The sequence below is a fragment of the Neurospora tetrasperma genome (genome assembly GCF_000213175.1).
Source record: "Neurospora tetrasperma FGSC 2508 unplaced genomic scaffold NEUTE1scaffold_81, whole genome shotgun sequence".
NCBI classification, from domain to species: Eukaryota; Fungi; Ascomycota; class Sordariomycetes; order Sordariales; family Sordariaceae; genus Neurospora; species Neurospora tetrasperma.
Window position 1 is genome coordinate 7,480,688 of NW_009799179.1, and position 15,214 is coordinate 7,495,901.

Genomic DNA, 15,214 nt, shown 5'->3' on the forward strand with positions numbered 1-15,214 from the left:
GGATGTGAGCTAGTAGGATGGATAGTCGGGGAGGTCCGATTATGGTGCGATCATGAAGTCGCGAGACTGGTATGACGATATCGCAACCTCGGGGTATGCGACAGACGACTTGAATGGATGGATGGATGGGATGCCCTGGACGGATTGAAGATGGAGACGGCGGACAAAAACTGGCGGTAGAGTCAAGGCCTAGGTATCAGTCGGTTGCAGAACAGTTCTCGATCCGGGGAAGTTCGTCAAAGGGAAAACCAAGTGAACGGTCGGTGCGGTACCAGGTTCAGGTCGCCAGGAGGTGATGGTGGATAAACCGTGGATCTGCTGTTACATAGAGGTAGGCATGGGCCTCGGCTCCTCCTGGATGCTGCAGGAAGGGCGCCGAGGAGATTGTGGAAAGTGCTGTGGCGCCTCAGGCAGCAAGGGCCACAGGGCTGCTCAGGGGGTCGAGCGGGTTCTTCCGGGGCGGTAATGTGGGGGGACAAAGCTGGGGTGCAGCTGCCGTTCGACTTCAGGGGCACTGTACCCTGCCTGCCCGTGAACCACATCAAGCCTCAACCTTGCGCTGTGTGATGAGACAGTGCCCTCATGTCGCTCCCGGTAAATCTCTTGCGAGTAAGAAAAAGCGACACGTATATTCCGCCCAACAGCATAAAGATCCAGTCCCAAGCTCCATCTATTGTCTTCCACTTTCGAAAGCTTGTTTTTCATCGTTTCAAGAGCGAACCATGCCGTGGAAGGTGACCGAGCCCACTACAATATAAATTTGCCTTGAGATTTTGACTGACGGAAACCAACAGCACAAGACAGCCGAGACCAGGCAGCGGGTACGCGAAAACCAGCGGCGGTCTCGGGCCCGCCGGGAAGAGCTCATGCGTGACTTGCAGCGGCGCTTGGATGAGCAGGAGCAGCTCGGTGTCCAGGCCACGTTCGAAATGCAGCAAGCAGCCCGTCAAGTGGCGCACGAGAACAAGAGACTACGTGCCTTGCTATCTCAGAAAGGGGTCTCCGATGCTGAAGTGGAGGAGTTCTTAGGTCGTGGAGATCCGGATCTCATCGACAATCAGCTGGTTCAGAATCGCCTCCTGACAAGGGCTAGTACAGCTTCGAGCACTCCTCACGTGTCCTCTGTCATGGCGTTGCTGAACGCGGAGCAACCCAAGACACCTGCACGCAGCTGTAATCTGGAATCTTCATGCGAAAACCCGCCACGCAGAACGGAGGAGAACTCGCGTCTTCTCGAATCGATCGGCCCGCCGCACGAAGATGACACACCAACAGTTCTGGAAGATTGGCCATGTTCTAGCGAAACATCCCCGTCGCATCTACCCGATCCAGATGTCCGCTATAACTCGGGCATGGAGACGTCCTGCGACGTCGCGGCTACGATCCTCGCCAACATGCATGGTCACGCAGATACCAGTCGTATACGAGTAGTTCTCGGTTGTACCGGCCCGAGCGACTGTATCGTCAAGAATACGAGAGTGTTTGACCTCTTGGACGAAGCGGCATAATTCTTTCCGCCATTATAATCTGCCTTCTCTATGTTATCATACATTGCTAATATCCTCGCAGTGTCTTGCCCTCAAAAATACAATCCTTTGATAATGGCATCCATATTACTCCCTACAGCGCTCTTTTTTGCACACGGGAAAAGAAACACATGGATGTCCATCTTGTGCTTTCTTACACCGAACTCAGTTCTTCCACGCCCACCGGTTGCCAGCCCACCGCACGGCGTAAACCAAACCGATCAATACCGGCACCTCAATCAACGGCCCGACGGTTGCCGCCAGCGCCTGATCGCTGTTAGCTCCGAACGTTGCCACGGCGACGGCGATGGCGAGCTCAAAGTTGTTACTCGCAGCTGTGAAGCTCTGCGTCGCAGCGAGTGCGTAGCCCATGCCCATACGGTACGTCACGTACAACGTCACGCTGAAGATAAGTATGAAATACACGAACAGCGGCGCGGCCACGCGCAGCACCGACACAATCTGATGGACCACAGCGTGGCCTTGGCTGGCAAAGAGTACCAGGATAGTGTACAGCAGACCGATTAAAGACCAAGGGCCCGCGAAGCGCAGGAAGACCTTCTCGAACCATACGGGACCAGCGAGCCAGCGGAGGGTAAAACGGCTAAGGATGGCGGCACCGAGGGGGATCCCGAGAAAAACTCCGACGCTTGTAGCGACAACCTCGTACGAGACGTCCCGCACGCCGGATTCGCCGCTAATAACGCGAATAAAAAAGACAGCCAGCGGAGCAAAGAGAACCATCTGGAGGATGGAGTTGATGGCAACTAAGATGGCGCAGTACTCGTTATCGCCACCGGCGAGGCCGGTCCAGATGAGCACCATGGCAATGCACCTGCCAAGGCCGACGAGGATGAGGCCGACACGCAGTTCTTCCTTGTCAGGTAGGAATGCCCATGATAATGCGAGCTGTCACCGGGCAAAGTTAGTCTTGGAATGACGTTCATACGTAAGGCGAAATTATCGGCAAGAAATGCTTACCATCATGAAAGGCGCAACGATCCAATTCACAAGGATGCTGAACCCGATCTGCTTCCAGAGGTCGCGGTGGGAGAAAAGCTCGTGCAGAGACTCGTATCGCACTTTGCAGAGGATAGGATACATCATCACCAGGAGTCCAATGGCAATCGGGATGGATACACCAACAAATGTCCCCTTTTGCAGTGCCGGGCCGACATTGTCGACAAAGTTTCCTAGCAGGACGCCGACGGCCATTGCCAGGAAAATCCACACGGCCAAAAACCGATCGAGAAGGCCAAGGGACTTGAAAGCCGAAACCTTCTTTTGCCTATCGTCGACTGTCTCTCTTGATGGCTGCTTCTCGACGTCTTGGGGTTGGGCATCTTTCGCGGGTATAGTAGGACTTTCACTATTGGAACCTATCTCGGCCGTGCTGCTCGCATCTGGGATCACGGTTTTCGTGTTCATGATGGTCGTTCGTGACGTTGGTGCCGCTTGATGTATTCGTATGAACGTGAAAAAGACGATAAATAAAGGTGTAGGAAAAACAAGCGGTCCTTGATTGTGTCTCTGGCTCGAGGCTTTGGCTTGAAGTTAAAGAAGAATAGTTACTTGTAAGGACCAACCTATTCTGTGGATGCTATGGCACCCCGGCCAATCATGTAGAGGGTGTGACACGCACCCATAAACGGGTCTAGACTACATAGGCGGTTACTTCTCCGGCACACAACCCTACCCATCACTAGGTACACTAGTAGTGTATCGATATGCGCACGTGGTAGTCTAATAGGCAGCGAGTGTACAGGTACCCGACCTTTGCCTTGCTGCAGGTAAGGTGCACTTCCTCGAGGACTTCAGGATGGCCATACCCGGTAAGGGAATGGTCCATGCTCGTCAAGGCCTTTCTTACGGTAGGTTGTCGCCTCTCTCGTCACACTGCGATGCGCACTAATACGCGATGACCCGTTAGATCAAATTCGAAGCTAATCATCCTTCTTGAAGTGTCATCGGGGGTTTGTTGTTGTACCCCAGGATGATGTTCGCATTCCAAACCCTGGAGCATGAATAGAACCAGCTTGAAATTGGAATGAGAGCAAGACGCAGGAGATAGTGTTCAAACGTCCGATGTCCAGCATCAAGTTGGTCTTGTTCATGTCGAGATACACGATAACTAGAGGCAGGTACGAACGAACACGATAAGACAAATGGAAGGTAAGATAGACAGTTCGGAATCGGAACGGAACATTGAACACCCAAAGACAACCCATACTTAGGTAGGTAAATTACTTCCATCTACGTTTATCATGTTGGAGCATCAAGTCATATCGTCCACTGACGCAATGCAATGAAAGAGAGGAGCGCATAGGAACGAAGAATTCTTGTTACGAAATTCTTAATGCGAGCCCGTCACGCCATAATTGCAGCCACTGGTACAATCGAAATTGCAAACAAATCCAACTTCTCCCAAGCCGCTAAAAAAAAAAAAAAAAAAAAAAAAAAAAAAACTTCTTCTTAGGTTACAGGGAGAGAACAACCGTACTAAAACAGCCAAATCAAGACACACCACCCTCAAGCTCAACAACGACGAAGTTCCAGTACGCGAAAGAAAAATATATATATATGTATATATATATATATATAAAATCGGTATATCAAAATGGGCATTCAACGGCCTCAAAGTCTCGAGCTAAGTCTGCTCTCGCCCGGCGCGTGATAATCGGGAACCTTCATTTGGAGGGCTTCGCCTGAATACCCCAAGTCTTCTGCGGTAAGGACAGCCGCCTTCTCGCCGATGAGCAGAGCGGTCGAATAACTAAAGAGTGCGGCCGTGATTAATGATGTTGTTACAAACAGTTTTCGAACAATGGGGTAGGTAGCTAATACTCACGTGTTGCAGCCGACATTGTCTGGGCAGATACTAAGGTCCGCCACCTTCAAGCCCTTGACGCCATGAACGTTAAGGCGCTCATCCAAGACTCCGTGCTTGACAATGCTATTGCCTTCCCGAGGAGCCATGGAACACGTCTGCATCAAAACCAAGAGTCAACAATGTGTTGCGCTGTTCCCATTGGTAAAGGCCCGGAAGCAACTTACGCCCAGGCAATGCCATGTCGTCTCAACATGACGCTTCACCCAATCCTCGACGGCTTTGATGTCCTCGTTGGAATACTTCAGCTCCTTCCTCTTCGCCTTGCGGTTGCTCGTCACATGTAGCACGTTGGGCTTCTCATCCGCCGGTGGCACTGGCACCGTCCAGCTGCCGTGTTGGATACCAGCAGTGATGTTTCCAGGCAGAGCATACTTGTTGGTGTCCTCCAAATCGAGGTCGTGCGCGCGTGCCGGAGAGTCGAAGTTGAAGAAAGGATGCATATTCTGCACTTCACCAGCATAGGCATCCATCCTGCGAGCGGTTTCACGCGACTTGATATAGCCCCATACCATCGGGACCATATCGCGCTCATCATTCATAAACCCGGCATCAAAGTCCGGTACTTCGTACGGGTCAGCCGACCTGATGTGTGTCGAACCGCGTGAGAAGGGATACTCCAGGAAGTGAAACATGGTAAAGAAGTTGCCAGGAGGCCTGTGCCATGCGACAACTACATGTTAGTAATGAGTACTCCATCATCGAGTTACTGGCCAAAGGTACTTCTCACATGAGCATATGGTCTCCGAACCAGCCGGCAATCAACGAGTAATGCATTACGGGCTTATCCGGCTTGTTCTTGAAGTACGTCTCCCAGCCCGACTTGAAATGCGGAGTTGGCCACTTCTCAAACTCCTTCAGCTCTTTCTCAGTTGGCCGAATCTTCACGCCGGCCTCGATACCGTTCGTTGCCAGTGGTCCAGTGCCTCTGATATTCCACTCGTCGAAGACACCTGTTCAAGTCAGTAGGGGCTCGTCAATACTACCTCTACAGGTGATGACATGAGACATAAATGTGCTTACGCTTTTGAACCTCAGGGTCACCACGGGCAAAGTCATCGAACGTCTCCGTGCCCGGCTTTGCTCGATATACACTGAAAGTCAAATAATGATCCTGAAAGTTCAGACCGACGCCAGGAAGATCGACAATTGGTTTGACTCCGGCCTGCCGCAGCTTTTCAGGGCTTCCTGCTCTTTGTTGGCTCGAGTTCTTCTAGTCAGCCTTCAGCATCACTTACCGATGCCAGAGCGCTGGAGAATCAAAGGAGAGGACATTGTTCCACTTGAGACGACGATCTGCTTGCGAGCTCGGAAAACGCGTACTCCGCGATCCTAGTAAATGTCTCCAAGTGAGTAAGGGTCATTCAATCCCTGGATTCGCGCTAACTTACGTTGCCCATAGGCTTCGTTGGACTGTCGGTGTGTTAGTTGACGACCTGGCACATGAGAGTGCACATCTCTGACTTACACAGTCTGTACAGCGACCGCTCGACCATTCTCAATGATTACCTTATCGACCTTGGTGTTACAAGCCAGGTATAAGTTTGAGTGAATGGCCCGAGTGGCGTGAATGTAGGCGTGAGCACTGTCACTCCGGCGGCCGGTCTAGGTTCGCCTTGTTAGTTTGCCACCAACCATCGAAGTAATGGACATTTACATCACGATTGATCCACTTCAACCACTGTTCAGCACCGTGGGCAGTTTTCAGATCTTGTAAGTCGTCCACTACGGGAACTCCTTGGGATTCAGCTGCCCTGAGGAAGTCATCCTTGATGGGATACGTACTATTACCTATTAGTCTGAAACCGCAATCATTTCTTCATGGGACCTACTAGTTTCCAAAAGACACCTTGATGGGGCCACCAGAGCCGTGAATATCCCGATTATGAGATGCACGCTGGTATGTTTCGTGCTTCTTCATGAGGGGAAGCAGTTCCTTGGTCGTCCATCCTTTGGCTTGGAAGTCATCATAGTCTGACGCGGAAGCTCGAGTGTACATCTGGCTTCTGTTAGTCTTGACTTTATGACAGCTGGGATATCACCACCACGCATACCATGAAGTTGATGGAAGACCCTCCGCCGAGCACATGAGCTGCGGGTACAATGGCCCCTCTACCACCGAGCCACTTCGATGGCTTGGACTCGTAGAATGTTGCAGTCTTTGAGTCCAATTTCATATTTCGAGGAAAGATACCGGGTCGGAATATCCAAGGATTGTTGAGATTGCTCTCGCCAGCCTCAATGAGAAGCACCTTGAGGTTATGGTCGAGGTTCGCCAACCTGTCAAGATTTTTATGAGCTTCAAGGACGGCAAGTGCAGCTTGAAGCCATGCAACTCACCTGCCAGCAACCACACACCCACAACTTCCTCCTCCGCATACAATAATGTCGAACTCCTCCGGTAGGGGAGACATCGTGATATGAGTCCGCGTGTTGTCCAGATGAGAGTTTCTTTGGGCCCTTCCAAGTTTTGTCCTAAATAAAACTTCGATTCATCCATATCTGGGAGTTCTACACTTCTTATACACGGCAATAGCCCCGCATTCACCTTCCTTCTCCTCTTCACCTACAAGAGTTTAAAGCCGACGATCCCTCAGGCAGCCGGATTCCCTGACAGTGGTGGTCGGATTACCCGATGATGATTTCTGGCCAATTTTCGAGGTTTCCCCCCACACTGAACTAGTCCTCAGGCCTTTCGGTCTTTCTTTTTCACGAGTCCTAACCAGTACGAAGTCCACTTGACCCGCAAGGGCTGCGATGCATCTTTGGAAACCCCTCATCAATTTACCCAGACGAGAAATGCATCCCGTAGCTGGACTGTGCCACGGCGGCTGCATTGGGTCGAGCGGGGATGAATGAGTGTTTGTGGTGATGGCGAAGATCCAAGAACCCCTCTGAGGACTGACGACTCTAATTGGAGCCCGGCTTCCTTCAATGTGAGGCCTCATATAATAATAGCCGTCACATTTCAGGAGAACAGCTATTCCTGAACAACAGTTACTCGCTTTTATATCAACCTGGTATCCACTTCCAACATTCTCAGTTTCAACATGTAGATGGTCTAAACAGAGAAGCATTCATAGACCGGTGTGCCCAGGGTCAATATGGCACATATTTGAAGCGGTTGAGAAGTATCAATGGTGCATCGCCGTTCAGATTAAGAAGTACCAGTGTTGTTCAATTTCTCGACACTCATTATTATCTCGTGGAGGGTTGCAATGATACATTTATATATCTTGAGCTTTGAAGAGGTGTCGAAAGCAATATTGGAGTGCATGAACTAGTTCTCTCCCCTTTCACTGAATGTGATCAATCTTCCGGCTACCGGTTGTACCGGTCATGGCGCGTCATTGCTGGTCTTCAAAAGGTCTCTATTAAAAGGATGAAGGAGGGGAAGACGTTGCTTTTTATTAATTCTCACCTCGTGACGAAGATGAGTGGCCAAATTCAACACCGCCCCATCAGTTCATGCATCTTCACAAAGCCAGGGCTGCAAGCAACAACAGTGCGGCTTCCACAAAAAGACCATCAAAATAACCCCCAGGGAAGAAGATCATTACTACCAGATAGGGACAAGAAGTCTTTAAAGTCAGCGCGGTGAATTTTGCTGAAGTTAGGGCGCTGCAGCAGTACTTTGTTCATGGACGTTGGAATTGGCAAATTCGAAGCAAAAGGGTCCACGGATAGTTGCAGACGATCAAGATGTCACTCTCAAACGATATCAGAAAACCATTGCCGGGCGGTTTTTCTTATTCTCAGTGGGATGCATCTAGTTGACGACTCCGAACCTCCTACGTGAAACATGCATTACCGTGCCGTGCCGGTAATGCACATTGGCGAGGAAAGTGAACGCGGGGTTGACATTCAACAACCTGCAGCATCCGATATCATCACCAAGGGACCGAATCACACTCCCCTTACCCCCTCCTCCTCCTACGAAAGACCTTCATTTATACCCGTCTCATACCCATCAGTCATCATGGCTCTCCGGTCTCGAGTTCAGTTGTTTCAATGTTCAGAAAACAGAAACAGATGTTGTACGTCGTCAGCTACCTAGTCATCAGTCAACTGTGAGAAACTCTCTTAGGATCGCAACGGACGGCCTCGTTGACATTTCCATCAACGGGCACCACTTGACTTCTTATTGCCTCTTGTTACGAAGTGACAGCTTGTCTGACCGACCAACTTGTATCCATGTAAAGGGTAGGTAGCCTACCATTAAAGGTATTCGTTGCGAGAAACCGTAGCAATGCCGAGCACATTCAGATCAACAACACCCGGAATGTGATTATCCTCCCCCCCTTCCTTTTTCCCCAAACGGATCATGATACAGATGAAGGGTCAAGAGAGATCTTCACCCTCCCCCTCTTTCTCGCCCTCAAAGGAGAGAAAGACACAACATCGCCAAGTCCCTTTCCCCTCTCTTCATTTCCCATCTTTGGATCTTGGCATCTCATGGGCAACCGAACATGCTTTCCCAAGCTTCCTAAGTAGGCTCACCTCGCCTTTGAATCGAGTAATCCGCGGTCTTTGTCTTCCCTACCTCCTACTCTCGAGTATCAACTCCGAACATCCAAGTCCAAGGTGTCAGCAGGATGGGACAAGAATGGGGTTTCTTCTCCTTTCTTTATTTATTGCATTGATTTCTTTCTTTCCTCCTAGTTATCCGGCCCGACTGTAGAATTCCTATATGCGATGTTGTATATAGGCCTATATTGGATATCAGACAGGAAAGACATGCCAAATTTTCCGAGCTTCGTGTTGGCCCACATTCAGTACATCAGATCTTGGGTCGTCCCGGAGCTTTATTTCATTGAAGGATGACAACGAGGACACAGGAGTTGGTTGTGAGGAGTTATCACAGCTGTGACTAGTGTATATACGCGAGGCGTGTGCATGTTTCTAGATTCATGGATGGTTGGGTGTGTTTGATTTGGTTAGTTGGTACCTAGCTTTGGACAACTCTTTGCGCGTATAGATAGTAGTAGTACGAGCGTTTTGATCACGTTCATTGCTGTGACCTGGTGCAAGGCGTTAAATATGGTATGACGTGTTTACTTAACCTGTACGGTTTGCTGTATGCCTCCCACGCTGCGACGCGGAAATTGTTTTTTTTTTTTTGGAGGGGATACTGAAAACATCATGGTGTTTGATGACCAACCCGAGGAGCGGCGGTTCAGCTCCTGAAGAAGAATCGTCGTATGAGCTGAGCGGGAAGCTCGTCGCACTAGGTATAGTGAAGTCTTTGATCCACCAAGTGTGTAAGCTGTAGAGGCCAAAGCAGTGGCTTTGGCTTTGGGAGCATATTCAGGACGCAGAAAAGGGGTTTTGGCAGCCATCTTGTCAATCCTTTGTTCCAATCCTATCAGGTAAACAATCAGCTGATGGTCAGCCGTCAGACACTCGACCGAGCCCAGTCGTACAGAGAAGGACCACGTATGAGCCGAGGGAACTATTATTAACCTGATTTCAGGGAGGTGATACATGATAGGTAGCGTATTAGTTGTTGACGAGACAGTTGTTCACCCTGGTCGGCCGTAACCTGGGATACAGTTACAGGGTCGGAAAGATAACCTTTCGTGAAAGGTTTAGGACGACATGCAGGTTTGCGTACCTGGTGATCATCCTACCCAAGCCCGTTGCCGTGTAACGTAACGACGCAGGTGGCAGCGGGAAGGAAATCATAAGAGGAAGGGAAAAAAGGGAACAGAGATGAAGTTTAGATGCTAGTACCTAAAAACGCCAATTACCAAAAGGTGACAAATGTTCATCATCCAACCAAATGACCGAGCGGGTCTGGGAAAGCAAACGAACGGCAGAATTGCCAGTGTGAACCGTGAATGAACAAGCGAGACCTCGTTCATATACGTTTGCTGCAAAGTCGGATACTTCAGAGGTGACCTGTTGTTCCCTCAGAAAACCACCACCTACCCCAACAGCTCCATCCCATTCATGTCCATCGTCATCCCAAACTCCCAATAACCACGAGCAGAAGGCTCTGAGTTGTTCTTCGTCGTGTTCTTTTGCGTCATCATAAGCGTTGTACGTATGTAGTGTATCTCCGTCGATCCGGCATGCGTTTTCGAAATCGAACCATCCCGGCTTCACCGCCGTTTGAAGCCTCCGCCCAGTGACCGATCCTACCTCACCCCACGTATCCCGATAGCGGGACGACCCACCTAAACCGCCTCTCCCGATTCATCCAACCTCTCCAGTTCTTCTACGTTTTCTTCGCTCGTTCTTCTCCCGCAAAAGTTAAAAAAGAAAACGGCCCGAGAGTTCCAGCACATGATTCCGGCTTAAGCCCGCAAAGCCCGCAAACGCTGTTGCAGGGCATCTTCCTCTTCCGGAGTTGGCTCGGCCGTTTGGCTCACCGCCTGCTGGGCAGCAGCGTTTGGATCAACCTTGCTGGCGCTGGCTTTATTCAGTTCCTGCCCCAGCTCCAGTCCGGCGTCGTCTGCGAGCTTGCCGAGCAGTTCGTGCACGGCATCGTCGCTCACCTGCACACTTGTGCTCTGCGTCATGGCGTCCGTGTAGATGCCGTTGCTCATGGCATACTCCTCGTTCTGCTGCTTGTACTGCTCCAGCGTTAGGAGCGTCTTCTCGGGGTTCACGCTGCGCTGGGCCCGTGACATGGTCTTGGATGACTGGGCCATCATGAACGTCATGCGGTTCATGGCGTTGTTAGCCTGTATCTGGGCGACGCTGAGCTCGGCCATATCAGCGGCTTGGTCCATCTGTTGAGCGATGGCTTGTTTGGCAAGCAGCATGCGGGCTTTCTGGGCGGCTTGCGCGGTTTCGCCCTTTTTGAGAAGCTAGAAAATGTCAACCATGGCTTGTTAGTTTGGGCGTTCCTCTAAATGCGGTTACACGATGGCATGGGGGCGCTCGTAATGATAGACGGGAGTCATGTCATTTGAAAGACCATGATGCCCAGTATTGATAGTGGTAGACAGAGTATGAATGCGCTTCCATCTAGGTAAGAGGAGCATTGCCAGGCCAGGAAGATATTGCGGGACACCGGCCAACAGACATGACCAGAGGGTAAAGAAGGAACGGAACGGGGTGACAAACATTCTGGATCTGCTTCTTCAACTCATTGTCTTGTTTGGCAGCCTTCTGGGCTTCACGTCGTGCTTGCTTGGCATTGAACTGCCAATCCGTGATGGTCATTAGCAACTAATCGATGTTTTCTCATGTTGTTCCGTGATTGTTCCATGCCATCTATGGGAGATCGCAAGCAGGGTAGGCGACGCTGCAAGGGATGGACCACCGACGCAAGGAACAACCCAAGGCCCAATGGCGAAACACATACGCGGGCTTGAAACTCAACTTGCATGTCTCTTGCAAGCTGTCGGTTCGCCATCTTGATTCCGCGGTGAGATGGTCTGTCGGCGATGGACTAATGGAGGGAGGTGGGGGGTTTAGGGTCGGGGCGACGGTCGGTGACTACGTAGGACTCGGCGGGGACAGCGAATGAAGTCAAGCGGTGGGCTTGGGCTCTGGGGAGCAGGATCCAGATCTTAGAATATCGCGGGTACGGTTGTCGTGACGGACGATGGCCGGCGACTGGAATACTATCGGGTCGAGTAGGTAGGTGATGGATGGTGTGTCAACAATGGAATAGAGGTACCTGATCGATATCTTGGATGTCCGCAAGTGTTGAATGCTGCTAGGTACTAAAAGTTACCTTAAGTGCTACGTAAGTCACTGCTAGCCTGTAGGTAGTGCCTACTGTGCTGTTGCGTGCTGGACGGCGACGTACAGAATGGAGCACCCGACGGGAAACTGGAGCCTGGCGAGCGTGACAGGGTTCAGAATGACGGGAAGCCCTTCAGGTTGGGAAGATCCGGGACGTCCGTTGGTCGGCGGCCTGTCAGCGCGAGGCAGTCGCCCGAACTACGGACACGTGATTGGCCCGGATGAGACGCTGAAGTAGCATGTGGGGCCTCTGCATTGCCACCCCGCCCTGCCCGCGCTTTCCACGGATTCCACGCTATGACGCAGTCCTGTGGCTGGTGCCTCCTCTCGAGCCCCCTAAGTGTGTGTGCCAAACTGCCAGTGCGCCGCATTTTTAGAGTGTCCCGCTTGGCACCGTGTGTGACATTCGCTGGCCAATTGAGCGGTAAACAGCGAGCCTCGTTCGTTGCTGGGCGGTCTGCACTGTCGACCCGCATTGGTGTCGTTCGCTGAACGGAACCGGCGATTCGATCTTTTGACGGTTGGCAGTTGCGGTGGGGAGAACGGGAGCGTTTTTTTGCCCTTTACCTCTAGGCCAGAATAGGAGCGAACAGGGGAGAGCCACCTAAATGAGGTGGCTCGGCCTCGCGATTTTTTTTGGGGGGAGGAAGCCAGAATACTGGCCAGCAACTGAACCAGACGGCAAGGGCCCGGATGACAGGGCAAGTGAAGTCCGAATGAAGACCGGCATCAAGCCACACAGTATCTCTAGCCTATTGTGCACGGGCAGCAAAGTCCCGCCAATTCGCAACGGACTGCCGACGGAAGGAAAATGAGCGCTCGCTGGCTCAGACTGGCTACAAGCCTAGAGGTCTTTTCCGATAACTCTTTTTTTTTATTATCAGCGACCCCCAGTGGCTCCTGCGGGCTCTGTTCGTGGCTCGCGCGCCCCCCGAGCATATGAGTGAAGGGTTTTTCGTTTTTCTGGACAAAACTTAGAGCAGAAACCATAGACCACGGATTCCAATCTTTCCGGCTTGACTCGCTCCTCTTCTCCATTTTATCTTCTTTGTCTTGGGCAATTTCCTTTTTTCAACAACATCTCTTAGACTCTAGACTTGTATCCATTTTCCTTTTCTCTTGGGGTCTCCCACTCAGCTAGGAACCACACTCCACCACAGCTCGGCTCGGAACACGACCCAACATCATGTCGATTCGCAAGCTCAACGTGCAGACCTTCCCGCGCCCCCCGCTGGTCGAGAGGGCGCCCCGTCACATTCAGATCAAGTGGCACGGTCAGCTCATCGCCGACGTCCCTCCTGGTGAGGCGTACTGGGTTTTGGAGACCCATCATCCACCTAGTTAGTCCACCCCATTCTTCCCGCAGTCCTCATTCCTACGTCGGGGTCCTCCAGCGTTACACCCCGTCCCGACATCCACCGCACAACCCAACACGCCAGGTTCAGGCTGCCGACGTGTTGTGCGGTTCACCCTTCACCCTTTCTTTATTTGGAGGTGGAAGTTCTGTCGCTCAAACTGGAGCCACCTCAGCTCGTCCCGACGCTGCTGTGAATGCTTTGTGAAGTCGTCCACTAACTCTCATGCCTCCCCCCGTCTGCAGCTTACTACATTCCCCCCTCGCTCGTGCGCCTTCCGCTCGCGACCACTCCCAGATCGACTTTCTGCGAGTGGAAGGGAACCGCCACATACTACTCCATCATGAGTCCCATTTCGGCCGCCGAGACAATTTCCAACAGAATTTGGGCCTACAACGAGCCCGCAAAGGGCTACGAGGCCATCAAGGGCTACCTTGCCTTCTACGCCTCTCCTTGGGAGTGCTATGTGGACGGCGAGCGCGCCCAGCCCCAGCCCGGTGACTTCTATGGCGGCTGGGTGACGAGCGATGTCGAGGGTGTCGTCAAGGGCCAGTGGGGTACCTGGGATCCTGTCCTTTAAGGAGTTCCAGATCGGTAAAAAACACAAAGAAACAATTTCAAGATCAGGGAGTATGGGGGGAGCTTCTCTTGGTGTGTTGAGGGGTTTTTCTGGAGTTGGGCCGGAAGGGTTATAGAAACGCATACACATGGCTGGTTTTTAAAACGGTGCATATGGGATCGGAAAGCGCATTTTGTTGGGAAGACAGCAACAGAAGAAAATGTCATCATCCTTTTAGAAGGCGCTGCAATACCTAGAAGAGGCATTCGATGCAAATCGACCATAGCATGTTGGATTCTCTTGCTTGAGCGGGATCACAGGACTAGTGCGTGTTGGCGTGATGATGTGACAGTTTTGGAAGTGTAAATGCTCGTCAGATGCGGAACGGGAACCGGAACAACGTCGTGGTATCAGATCAGATCCTTGGATGTGATGTTGATTAGGTGGTCGGAACCGGAATGCCGAGATTCCAAGCATGCACCGAAACCTGCGATCGCCCGTGAGACATCGGAGAACGAAGCGGTGGCTGGGCTAGGCCGAATATGTGTCCACCTCGGGAGCCCGATGCACTGATGTAGGAGGCCGCTTGGGACTATAGAGTATGACCCAAACATCTGTATTATATGTAACGAAGGTGACGCTGACAAGCCTGGAGGAAGGTAGTGTAGGTTGATCTGGGTTCGGTTAGCTGCACTGGCTTCTGACATGGCTCCATAGAATGGGGGTCATGATATGTTCGAGAAGGAGTGTGGAAGTCACTAAAGAACAATGGAACAAAACCAGAGGCAAGGGATGGCCGCCCATATATCCTTTTCCATTAGTCTTCCCCTAGCACGCGTCGTCAGTTGATCCCCGTTATGAACTCCACAGGAAGTGGAGGGTTTCGTGGATTAGTCGTGGGTAAAGCTGGAGAGGAGATGGCGTTAAAAGTGGAAAGATGCTAAGTTTAGTAAGAATAATGGTGTGAGATTGGGGGTCACAAAGTGGGAAAGCCGAAAGCGTGTCCTATCCACCAGCGAATATGAATAGCAGAATTCAACAACATGGAAGTCAAGAAGGTGGCTCCATCAAGTAAGTGCCATGTGGGAGGCAAGCAATGACGAGAAAAGATGTGGAAAAAGGCTAGTAGCGAGATGACAGATGGAGACACAGGGAGATGAGGTCGTGGTCCAAACCCAAGTCGCGG

At 51.4% G+C, this 15,214-nt stretch overlaps 5 protein-coding genes across 5 annotated transcripts; 2 read left to right on the forward strand and 3 right to left on the reverse strand.

Annotated features, from left to right (window-relative positions):
• Positions 1-722: 722 nt before the first annotated feature.
• NEUTE1DRAFT_143032 (uncharacterized protein) lies at positions 723-1,508 on the forward strand (the record flags this gene model as incomplete). The annotated part of the gene is made up of 2 exons (XM_009858545.1): positions 723-734; positions 795-1,508. The coding sequence occupies 2 exons, from the start codon at positions 723-725 to the stop codon at positions 1,506-1,508; spliced, it is 726 nt and encodes a 241-aa protein (XP_009856847.1).
• A 183-nt stretch (positions 1,509-1,691) lies between these two features.
• Positions 1,692-2,741, reverse strand: NEUTE1DRAFT_55847 (uncharacterized protein; the record flags this gene model as incomplete). Its single annotated transcript, XM_009858546.1, has 2 exons — positions 1,692-2,435; positions 2,508-2,741. 2 exons carry the CDS (start codon positions 2,739-2,741, stop codon positions 1,692-1,694), a joined length of 978 nt encoding a protein of 325 aa, XP_009856848.1.
• Positions 2,742-4,160: 1,419 nt separating this feature from the next.
• Positions 4,161-6,827, reverse strand: NEUTE1DRAFT_54808 (uncharacterized protein; the record flags this gene model as incomplete). Its single annotated transcript, XM_009858547.1, has 12 exons — positions 4,161-4,299; positions 4,375-4,511; positions 4,581-5,070; positions 5,144-5,366; positions 5,437-5,597; positions 5,648-5,745; positions 5,805-5,826; positions 5,882-6,018; positions 6,071-6,197; positions 6,246-6,412; positions 6,468-6,693; positions 6,754-6,827. 12 exons carry the CDS (start codon positions 6,825-6,827, stop codon positions 4,161-4,163), a joined length of 2,001 nt encoding a protein of 666 aa, XP_009856849.1.
• A 3,773-nt stretch (positions 6,828-10,600) lies between these two features.
• NEUTE1DRAFT_119120 (uncharacterized protein) lies at positions 10,601-12,001 on the reverse strand (the record flags this gene model as incomplete). Its single annotated transcript, XM_009858548.1, has 3 exons — positions 10,601-11,228; positions 11,488-11,565; positions 11,729-12,001. The coding sequence occupies 3 exons, from the start codon at positions 11,777-11,779 to the stop codon at positions 10,713-10,715; spliced, it is 645 nt and encodes a 214-aa protein (XP_009856850.1).
• A 1,055-nt stretch (positions 12,002-13,056) lies between these two features.
• NEUTE1DRAFT_92358 (uncharacterized protein) lies at positions 13,057-14,449 on the forward strand (the record flags this gene model as incomplete). Its single annotated transcript, XM_009858549.1, has 2 exons — positions 13,057-13,454; positions 13,715-14,449. The coding sequence occupies 2 exons, from the start codon at positions 13,301-13,303 to the stop codon at positions 14,047-14,049; spliced, it is 489 nt and encodes a 162-aa protein (XP_009856851.1).
• Between the last annotated feature and the right edge of the window lie 765 nt (positions 14,450-15,214).